The sequence below is a fragment of the Centruroides vittatus genome, unplaced genomic scaffold (genome assembly GCF_030686945.1).
Source record: "Centruroides vittatus isolate TY-2023 unplaced genomic scaffold, ASM3068694v2 contig_299, whole genome shotgun sequence".
Taxonomy (NCBI): Eukaryota; Metazoa; Arthropoda; class Arachnida; order Scorpiones; family Buthidae; genus Centruroides; species Centruroides vittatus.
The window spans coordinates 1256728-1268750 of record NW_027121909.1 but is presented as its reverse complement, the minus strand read 5'-3'; the positions used below and the strand labels follow the sequence as shown (position 1 = coordinate 1268750).

At 24.6% G+C, this 12023-nt stretch overlaps 1 protein-coding gene across 1 annotated transcript in view; it reads left to right on the top strand.

The window, feature by feature from the left end:
- Positions 1–256: 256 nt before the first annotated feature.
- Positions 257–12023, top strand: part of LOC136972620 (glycerophosphocholine cholinephosphodiesterase ENPP6-like) — a 37150-nt gene continuing 25383 nt past the window's right edge. The window contains exon 1 of the mRNA XM_067267206.1: positions 257–575. Coding sequence (XP_067123307.1) covers positions 347–575 — 229 coding nt within the window. The 5' untranslated portion in view covers positions 257–346. The remainder of the gene's footprint in view (positions 576–12023) is intronic.

The window sequence follows — 12023 nt, the reverse complement described above, 5'->3', positions numbered from 1 at the left end:
TTGCTCGTACTTTCGAATCACTCGATAAAAATTTCATAAAATAGACAAATCGTATATATAAAATAATACACTCGCTTAATGTATTTAAAAAACGATAAAATCCTTAATATTGATTTAAATAAAACATGAAATTAATAAACTGATTTTAAACGTTAGATACTATTAATCTCGTAGAGAAATCTGAATTACAGAAGTGAAGCCACGTGTCGATGGTTGCACGCTTATTATTGACTAGCTTTGCGACGCGTGCGCAGACAAGAAGATAAAAATCCTGTCAGTGCTATCTGTGCCGGTTTGCAGCGGAGGTACGGTGGCATTTACATCGGTGTCGTCTGTCACATCCACAATGTGCAACTACATCACCTTCTTGATCGTGGCTTTAGCTCTTTTCAACACGGTAAATGCAAGGCATAAAGTATTGCTAGTTTTAGTAGATGGATGCCGCTGGGATTATCCAGATACCGATTCTACTCTGACAGGATTCAAGACACTAGCCGAAAAGGGTGTTAGAGCCGAGTATGTTACACCTATTTTTCCGTCCAATTCATATCCAAATTGGTACACAATAGTTACAGGTAAGAAGCGCTTCGTTCCTAATAATAATACTAATATTAGATTTTTCTTTATTTTTTTTTAGAAAAAGTTTTTAAATGAATAAATTAAGTTATATTTAACGTAAATATTTTTAAAATTTTGAATAAATTAATTTAGTTTTCACAGCGCTTAACTTTCAAAGCAACAGATAACTTGAAATCTGTTATAAAGACTTAAACATGCGCTTGCACTATTGTTCTCGCGAATGCAACTCTTTATTATACTGTATATTCTTCGTTCCATTTTTAACTCTAAAATGTAGTAAATTTAATAAATTAAAAAAAAAGAAAATTAAATTATTGTACTGTACTTGTTGTAAATCATATCTTAACGTTTGCGATAATTAAATTAATTAAAAACTATAAATCATCGAAAATTTTACTTTAATTAAATTTAAGATAGACAGAGGATGTGATTTAATTAACAGATTTTAATTAACATTTAAATTTTTTTTTTCTAAATTTCGTTTGAGTTACAAATGGTCTGTAAAAGGCATACTCCACGTAAGGTGGATACTTAATATCGAAGGCGACCGTTGTAACATTTGGTTCCAGCTTGGCCGGTTGTAGACCTCGAATGTCGCTTCGAATGTGAATCAATGAAACTACCGTTGTTCTTACTTAACAAACTCAAAAATTCTGTCTTATTTTTCAAAAACAAGCTCATTTAAATAGAAATTATAAGGATTTATTTTGAAATTTTTTGAGGAAAAAATGAAAAGTTTAGCAAATAGATAGATATGCGAAAGTTAATTTATATAGATATAACACAACATAAATTATTCTATATAATCTTAAGAAAACAATAAGTTGTATAACAGTACATAAATTAATTTTTCATTAAGGTTAATAGATCAATAATTTGATCTATTAGCCCGTGCAAGAAATATATTGCACGGGTTAACAAAAATAAAGAAATATATTCTAGATAATATATTGCTTTATTTGTGTTATTAACCGTACTATACAATTTATAATTAAATATCAAAATTGAATCTTAATCATTTAATTTAATAATTTGCAATTTTTGTTGCAAAATACAATATAGCTTATACAATATAGCTTATATGCATTTATTCTTCTTAAGGAATGTCAATTTTTGCATTCGTTGACACGTAAATCGTTAATATTAGAGATAAACTATACTTTATTTAAATTAAATGATCTAATAGTCTTTATTTTTTGAAATTTATGTCTTTCGTGAATATAATTTTAGATATTTAATGTATAGACTATTTACAGTTTAGAGCTATCCATTTGAGCATTATTGATTTCTATCAGTTATTAATTAAATAGATTATTAGAAGTGATCTGAAATCGTTTGGTTCTTTTAAAACATAATTATTTTCTTGCCGAATTATTGATACGTTTTAACTTTTCAATAGAAATATCTCGTAAAATGAATTTATTTTATAAATTTATCCATTCTGTGAACTATTGAATTCTACAAGATTACGATTGAACTCTGTGAAAAACGGACGAACAATGGCAGTAAAAGTATCACTGACTGCATTTAAAAATCTTTTTTTTCTTTGTAATTATAAAATAAACAATTTATAAATATCGGAATCCATTATTATCACAATTTTTCTTTAACAAAAAAATCTAACTTCTCAACTGTAGGGTTAGAAGCTATTAAAATATGCCAATTATGTCTCCGAATTTAAGAAATGCTTATAAAGACTGAAGACTGAAAATTATATAATATTCGCTTATTTATATATATTTTTAAATACTTATATATTGTAAAAATATATAATCCGTTCTGACTTTTAATAAGGCAATTGATTTAAGCCTTAATTGTGAAAACACTTTTATAAAACGTGGCTATATTTTGTATTTACTTCATAATAAGTTAAAATTAAAATCTATTTAAATGCTTAAAAATGTGTTTAAATATTTTATTAAAGAACTAAAATGTCGATAGAAATACGCAAATGCGCGCTTAACATTCGAATAAAATAATAGTTTTAATTAAAGACTGTCATTAATGAATTTAAAATAACTTCAAGTCAATGCGATTATTTATAAATTAGAAGAAAATTTCTGTATACTTAAATGAAGATTAGTTTCTACTGTTATAATTACGTTTGTAATGTTTACTATGCAAGTTCTTTCAAATTTGGCTTTGATTCATTACTAAAATTAAAATATGAATGAAAAACCGAGCTAAATTTAAAACGTTCTAAAATTAGAGTTAAAATTTTCTCCTGCTCATTGAATAATGTAAATAATAATCTTAGAAAATTTTTCAACTATCTAACAGTATTTACTGTTTATCTAATTGAAATTAGTGTAATTAATTAGAGATTATATAATTGAATGTTATTTAGTGGATGGATTTCCTATTCTTCACGGTAAATAAAGTTTATTTTTACAATTATAGGTATTTTACATCTTTTACGATGTATAAAATAAATTTTTGTTTATTGAAGCGGACAATATTTTATATGTTTAAGTAGACCAGGACATGTTAAGTATATCTAAGATATAGATTTTCATCTGCATTAGATGTTATATCTTGTCTTTTCATCTGTAAACAACATAAATACTTACATGTGCATAGGCCTTGATTTTGCTTTTCTCTGTTCTTCAACGTAAAAATTTTTTATCTCTAAAGAGTAATATAAATGTCAAATAAAATCTGATCTGATCTATCAAAAGTTATAAATAGAATGCTTTAGAAACTATTTTGAACACATACGTTTTAATAACATTTCTTATGATAAAACGAGATATAACAAACGTTCGTTCTGAAACAAGGTATTAATTATGTAAATTCAAAAATTAGTTTTACAGATTTACATAATAAAAGCAAAGCGATTTCACATGTAGCTTAGATAGATAGCTTACATCGATTTTTTATACAAAGGTTGCATGAGTTTTATCTGTTTTGAATAACATTTTAATTACTTTTTGTACATTTTATACGAAACTAATTTAGATAATTCTTAAAATATTTTAAAAATCTGAAATAAATTTCTATTTGACATGCCAACATATCTTAAATTCAGAATAATTTTTCTTATTGTTATTCATATTTGGACAGGATTTATAATTATAGAATGAAGTACTTAATTAGTCAATTTTTTTTTATATGTCTGATAGAGAAAGTTAGTTTTTGTGTATCTGCATCGTATAGTTTCATAGAGATATAATTTATTTGCTAAAAAGATACAAAATATTTTTCTAGTCATTGAATTAGACTTATCAGATAACTACTAATCATTTACAACAATTATTTATTACAAGAGCTAATCTTTCATTTCTTGAAAGCTTTCGGCACAAAGTAATTTTCTAAACATTAATATTAAAGAACTTCCAACTAAGTATTAATATTTATAAACATTCATTATATATTTATATATAGGGTTACATTTATCCTTTCTTTCGAAGCCTGTCTCGCAAAACTAGGAATCATCATAAAAAATTTATGAAGTAGACATATATGTTATGTGATATCAATTAAATATCACCTTCAATTTTATCATAAGCTAAACAAAAATACAGGAATCTTCAGAAGAATTTTACAGTTAAAAAGTTTCTAAATATCTTTAAAATATATATATAAATCTTAACTCAGTTGTAATACTATCAGGAGAGATATAATTTAAGTAAATCGTGGCATATTTATTGGGTAACTTTAAATCGTGAGTATCTTAAAACTAATTATTAACTGTTCTGTCGCTGGTAATGATGATAAAGTCGATAAAGCAAGGAAGTAAATTAAGAATCTAAGTTTCTTCTAATGACTTATTAACAAGCGAGTTAAATATCGAATAACATAAAATCTCGCTTCTTGTATTTCATTTTATAGCATTGTACTTACCGAAAAAAAATTAAAATTTTATCTATTTAGCTAATGAATTCTGAATGTATTCAGAAGCTTAATGCCTTCTAAATATACAACAAAAAATGCTTTATCTTCAGTTTCTTCTGTAAAAATTTAATACATATTTTCACAATAACATTTTAAAACATAAATCATTTTTATGAAAATAATCAGAATATTTTAAAAATTTATTTTATTTTAAGTTATTTTTAATTTGCTTTATTTGTTTATTTAATATTTTTATAATTAATTTAAGAATGGATAAATTTAAATGTATAGAGTAATTTGCATTTATGCGTGATGGTATAGCATAATTAAATTAATTTTTTAGACTAGAATACTTTTATTCGGCATAAAAATATTTTTCTCTTATTTACAAGACTTCATTCTCCATCATTTATTATTCTTTCTTTCCTTATTTTCTAAATTGTTCTTTTGTCATAAACTTTGCGTCGTTCAATCAATGAATGTTAAATTTTGAAACATGTTTTCGTTCTGAATAATAAGGTTTCGTATTTATTAAACTACAAATAACTAAATTGTATAGCACGCCTGGAATGATAAAAACCTTTCATTTAAAGACTATTGGAATACGATTTAAAATTTTGTATAACTTAATGCATTCTCTCGAAAATGGATATTGCAATTTTCTTTATCTGCATTCTTGTGCCATTTTCTTTAAATGCTTCATCATCAATAAGGTAATAACGAAAAATATAACTCTCGGTCTTGTACATAAGTTTGTATTTCTGTATAACAAGGAAGACATTTACGATAACAATTTCTTTTCCGGAGTAGACGTACTAAATAACGTGAATTTTTTTTAACTATCTTATATTTTAAGTACATTTCCTTTGCTATTAAAAGGAACATTTATTAAATAATGCTCATTTTATTTACGATACTTAAGAAAAATTATGTGCAGATTTCGCATTCTCATAATTTTCCGTTGCTTAATCTGAATAAAGAGTAGGTTTGTTATCTTAATGTACACTTATTTTTTTGTTCTAAAAATTACTTTATGTATTAAAACATTCTAATAGCACACGCATACGTATGCCTAAGTATGCATGTTTATATAAAATTATTGTTTTAATGATTTCTCTGATGGAGTTTTCTCATATATTTCAAAAGTATTCATTACAAAATAAATTCAGAAGTAGAATTTGGTCTATATTATTTCTTATTTTATGCTATAATAACGTCTAAAGTTATTAATATTCAGAGAGTATTATTATAATGCTATTGAAAAGAACATTATAGATGTATAGCCTTAATTATATGAGTGATTAATGGAAATAATAATATATAATAAATTAAATTAACGTAATAGTAAAATAAGTGTATTTTTACAGAATATTTTCATAAGAAAACGTTTTATTTTTTTTATCATTTTCTCTGTGAAACAGTATGAGGGATAAATACAAAAATGCACTATGTGTAAAAGTAATACTATAAAACTCCATTATAAACACTGAAATGCTTACAATTTTAATAAAAGTTGAGAGAATAGATAATTAGAATATAAATCATGTATGACAATAAATAACAAATTTCAAGAATTTTATTTCAGAGAGAGTATTTTTATATAGGAAAAGACTCCTGTTAATATCAGTTCATTTGATGCAAATCTTTAAAAATATAAAAGCGTATAGGTTTAAAGTTTGAAATAACTATTCATAGTTATATTAAACAAACGTATACATATTCTACATTTTTATTCTTTTATATTATGACAAATTGTACGTAAAACTAATTCCTAATTGAAGATTTCTTAAAGAAAAACAATAATACAAAAACTTTAAAATATTTTTGACAGGAGTGAAGTGCATTCTTTCGAAGTAATTTTTTTATTATTCTTTTTGCCCTGCACGTACTAAAAGAGCATTCTTTTTTGTCCGCAAAAGAGAAATATTTATAAATGTAGAAAATAAAAAGCAAAATTAAAATAATCCAAAAATTTTAATAGTTTTATAAAATATGTATAATAAGATTAACATTAGCTAAGTCATAAAAGTAAATAAATTTTCATATTTATGTAAAAATTGTAAACAAAAATGATCGAACGGTATTTTACTAAAAGTTTCATAATTTGCCATTATAAAATTGTTTTAATTACAGCCAAGCCTCCATAAAGCGCTACCATCTGTTCGCCTTTGAAATTGGCACTAAATGAAATGTGGCGCTTAACCGAAGGATCTCGAATGATAAGAATCAGATAAAGCGATGAAGTCTACACATAAGTTTGAAGGGCACGTAATTTGGTGACAACAATGCCTTTTGCAACGTCAAATCATTTAATACGAGTAACACACAAAGGCTGAAGCATTCTCTATTTAATAGTTAAGTGGAAAATTAGTTCGTGAGATTTATTGGCGCTCTTTGAGTGTTGCGCTATTTAAGAAGACGTTATATCGAGGTTTGAATGTGTATTATAGAAAAACTAGAATTCATAGAAATATTATTTTCTATGAAAATCATTCCAAAATAGAAAAAAGTAACTTCAAACGTCCCAAAAATGATCTTGATCATTTTAATAAGCTAATTTTGATACAATAAATAATTTTAACGCTTTGTTACATTATATTTCAATCCTTCTTTTGATGATTAAACGATATAATGGTTAGACGATAATTTTGTTAGATGATTAGCATAAATTTACACTATTGCATAACATTATGCTAAATAGATAATAAAATTAAAGTAAAAAATATCTAATCGATAAAATAAATATATTTATAATTAAGTTAAGTGAAGTCTTGTTGCTTGAAATTTAATTTAAATAAAAAAAAGGTTAATTAAATGTATTCAAGCTAACTGCTATAATTATTAAATTGCTTTCGTTTAATAACCTTATAATAAATTATCATTAATGAAAAAAGTTTTATAATGAAAATATTTAGTTTTTACTGCTCGTTAATAAAATTCAAATTTTCTATTAAATCGCTTTCTTTTATAAATTAACATAAAAGCGAGTAACTTTTAATTAAAATAATTAAGTTTTAAATTTAGAAAGTCAAACGCGGAACACAACAAAGAATTTCAGCTTTCTCAATCAATAAATTTTAATATTATATAATTAATTTTATATTTTAAAAATTAAATTCTCGAAGCGAAAGTTATTAAAAAATTTTAAATTTCAATCAAAGAATGAAGACAATAGGCCTGAAAGAAGAATATTAATTACCGAATAAATCTCTTCAGCTGTGCTTTAGAGAATTTCATAGCAACATGTGAAATTAAAAAAAAAACAGCTGTTACTAAAACAATTTATTTCGCAATAAATTGCACGAATTTATAAAATTTCGTACAATAATTGCATAAAAATAATCTTTAAATGTTGAATTTGAAACAAGTAACTTTTGTACACAACAATAAATTCGAATTTAAAAATTGAAAAGAAAGAGGAGAGAGAATATTTATAAATTTTCAATTTTACTCTTGTTTAATATCGTATAATAAAATAAATTATATATTTCAAGAAATTAACTCGTTTATATTTCAAAGTCTATGCAGTCGAACCTACAATAACCCGCCTCTAAACGGCGGTCAATTTTTAAAGGACGTTTCTTTTTAAAATGTAAAGTAACCTGCAAACAACGAACCTCACCTTCGAACAATGACCGTTGTTTGGAGGTGTACACGCAAAATAATTATAAATTTATAAGAATTTTCTATTTTAAAACTTAGTCCTTTTAAATTTTTACAATTTTACATAGTTTTGAAAGTAGAAATACTAGAGCCTAAATGAAGCTGTCTGATTAATTTTACTCACTCATTTTATAGCTGAAGAGGTAAAAACATCTGTTGATAAAATGTAATTTTATGAACCACATCTTCTCCTTAATTTTATGGTTTAGGTAGCATTCTGCCTCTACCGTGTTTATCGAAGTCATTTCTCTTTCATCTCCTGTATCTAACCCCTGGATCTTGTTCCCTGGGGTGTACATAATAAACCACATTTAACAGTAAATTTCTAAAAGTGAGATTTTATACTTTCAAATATACTTTTTATTTTATAAAATGTTTTATCAGCGTAGAGTGAATGAATTTATTATTGTTGTTATTTTAAACAGTTTGGAAATCGTTATCTTATCAAAAATCAGGTTTTTTTTTGCAAATAAAAAATTCTGAATGAAAGACTTTCCGACAAAAACTTCATAAGATAGTTTGTTTCAAAACTGGAATTATTAACGTTCTTACTTAAAATGGAGTTAATATAAAAGTTTAGTTTTTCATAATTCGATAAAATAGAATTTTCAAATACAGTCAAACCTCTGAATAACGGTCTCTTAAAACAAAAGAACAAAACAAAAAAATGGCCGCTATTTAGAGGTGGCCATCATTAAATGTTCGATTGTACATTAAGTCTTTTCTGCATATATGCGAGTACGCACATAATTATACAAGTTTCTATCTGATAAAAATTTAGGAAAATCTCATTTAATGCTTTTTCTAAGAATAATTTTAGCGAATGAAACGAATGTAAACTCACTACAGATAATTATTCCACCCTTTAAAAATGTCGACATTAAACATTTAAAAGCAAAATTCCACATTAGTTGCATTCTTCACGTTACTTTTACTCCTTCGATAGTTATAACTATTTGCAGTTTTTCTAAAATTTAAAACTGGAAAATAATTTTGATTATTTCCTAAATGATGTTTGCCAGGAAGTAAAAATCATTAACTTCATTACTTTGATAATTATGAAAGCATTTAATGAAATTTCACGCATTGGTTGCATTAAATTATATTTAAAACTAATCTCGGTGAACTAATAAATAATATCAAAAAATAAATTTCAGCAAAAATATCAACTTAAAAAATATTTAAAGTAAAAGGGAACGAGATACTGAATTTACTTAGAAGGCATTTCTACCTGTAGCTTTTATTCCACCTCTTTTCTCTTGAACTTTGATTTTAATGTGAATGAATATGCAGCATCTATATATTATACATGCATATACAATAGAATCTATCTATATACATCATGAATCCTGATATAAATATAATTATAAAATAATAAATCCTGATATCCAGAATATAGATTCTGGATATCAGGATTTATTATTTTATACAAACTTTCAACACTCCTGTGTTAAGGTAAACCGTGTTGGTGCTGATAAAGACCTGTTTACATTGTCAATACGAATGTAAGCAGGTCAGTTTCCCATTACTACAAACTAAATTTTCCTATTTTCTCTTATTTAAAAATTTCATGAAACGTATTTGCTTATTAACAAATTATTCATTTAATTGTTCTTACAAAAAATATTTTAATTTATGCCTAAAATTAAACTAATTTTTACTAACCATTTACTAGATGAAAACAATTTTAAATATTTATTTTTCAATTTTAAAATTACTACCAAATTTTTTTATAGTAAACTTTTTATAATTATGTAATTCTTGTTTAAATATTTAAATTATATTATCAATAAATAATTTTATACTTATTCATTTTAATCAGCATAAAAGACATTGCATTAAGTTTATGTAGAAATCGGAGGAAGAGCAAATATTACTCTTTTTTATTCAAATATTTAAAGCTGCAATCAAATTTATTTCAAATATATCAACACACTTTAGTAAACTTCGACATCAGAAGTAAATTTTTCAAGTTTTTTGTGAATAAAAAAATTTTAATTTTAGTAAATTTTATTTTATTACTTAATTATAATTATAAATAATTTTATTTTAGACTATTTGATTCAGTAAAATTAGTTAAATATAAGCATTTAACGACCGATTATTATTTTTTAATAATATTTTTCTATAAAAATTTCACCTTTTTTATAAAGTGGTAAATTAATTTTTGCTATTAATTTAAAACGTAATCATTAAAAAAATCTACCTAATTAGATCATTAAAATAAAAATATTGTTTATTTTTTATTTTAATGATATAATTAGATCTAGTCAGATTTTAACATGTTTAAAAAAATTAATTTTTATAATATTAAACGTACTAAATGTATTAACATCTACTAATAATACGTATATCAATTTCTAGTAAATTTTTTTTTACAATGAAATTTATGAAAAATTACAGTGTAATCAAGTTCAATATTTTATAATAAAAATATTTTTCGTAAGTTATCAAATACGAAATTTTCGAATTGAATCGTGTTCTTAGATACACTGTATTGAAGTAAAAGAAAAAAGTGACACATTTATATCTTTAAAAATACTGTTATTAGACCGCAAGTTATTACCATGCTACACACTAGCATATTCGACAAAGCATTAGTTTAAAACGATTTTTCTTCTATCTAATTACATGAATTTAAAGCAGAAAAGTAGTCGTTGTCACGGTTCCTTTACTAATAATTGTCGGAAAAATCTATTGTTTAGATATGGATAGCGATAAAATGCTCGCTTGTTTCGGAAACAAATATAGTCATTAGAAGTTTTGGTTGCCATCGCGTCAATGCAAAAAGAAATATATACCGTATATATAAAATAAAGAAAAATCAGTTTAGGCACGCTCCCTCAAGATGTGATAGAATAAGTAAAGCTCAAGGTCAACAACTGGAATAGTGTCTGTCACCACAGGAACCTGGTCTTTCGCCTCTTGGTTCACTAGAAACGAACGAGATTTAGTGCTCTTGGAATTTAAAATGTCTACCATGGTGTGCAGTACTTGGCTTACTTCTTCCTTTTTCATCTCTAGAAAATTTCGCATTTCAGTTTAATTAAAGAACGGTTTTTTAAAACCTTAAATATATATTACATTATGAATTTATTCTTATGAGAAATGTGAAGTTTTAATTTTACTTTTAAAATTGTATTTGATGACAAACCCGTTAATCTAATACATAAACACAACTAAAACTGTAATTTATGTACAGTTAGGAGAGGACCGTTGAAAACTTGGTATGAATAAAGCGGGTCCTATACCAAGCCTTATTTTTTGAACGTAAAAAAAAAACATTAATTTATAGGTGTAGGAACCACTACGGGCTCAAAGAAAGTTTCCTTCCGTTTATTATTTGTAAATAATCTCGCATAATTATGTTTCGTAATAACAATTCAACAAGTTAAATTCAATGTGAAAAACTATCTAGAAAATGAATATTAAGGATTGAAGGTTTAAAAAATAAATAAAACGTGGAAAAAGTTAGCTGAATTTGTAACTGAAATTCAATGATAGATGCTTTTATATCTATCCCGAAAATAGTTATCGTGTTATCGTGTAATAATATGAGAATTTATAAATAAATAAAACTAAATTTTAATTAATGAATTTTTACGAATTGAAAATATCTTTAATTACAAAATTGAAAAATTACAAAAATATCTTAGTATTTCTACAGTTTTTATGATTACTTGCTGCATTTTAAACAGAATTTTAAAAGATAAAACCTTAAAAAACTAGTTTTAAAATGTCAAATAAATAATAAATACGGTTTTTAACAGAGATTATTTAATAGAATAATTTAATTTATTGTATATTATAAAAAAATAGTTGCTATCTTTGATCAAGAATTCTTACTAAATAAGATTTTTATCATAAATTTGTTGTCAAGCTACTAAATTTGGGGCATTGATCTTTCTCTTAAAAAGTAATATATCAGTTTGACTGAAATGGAACAA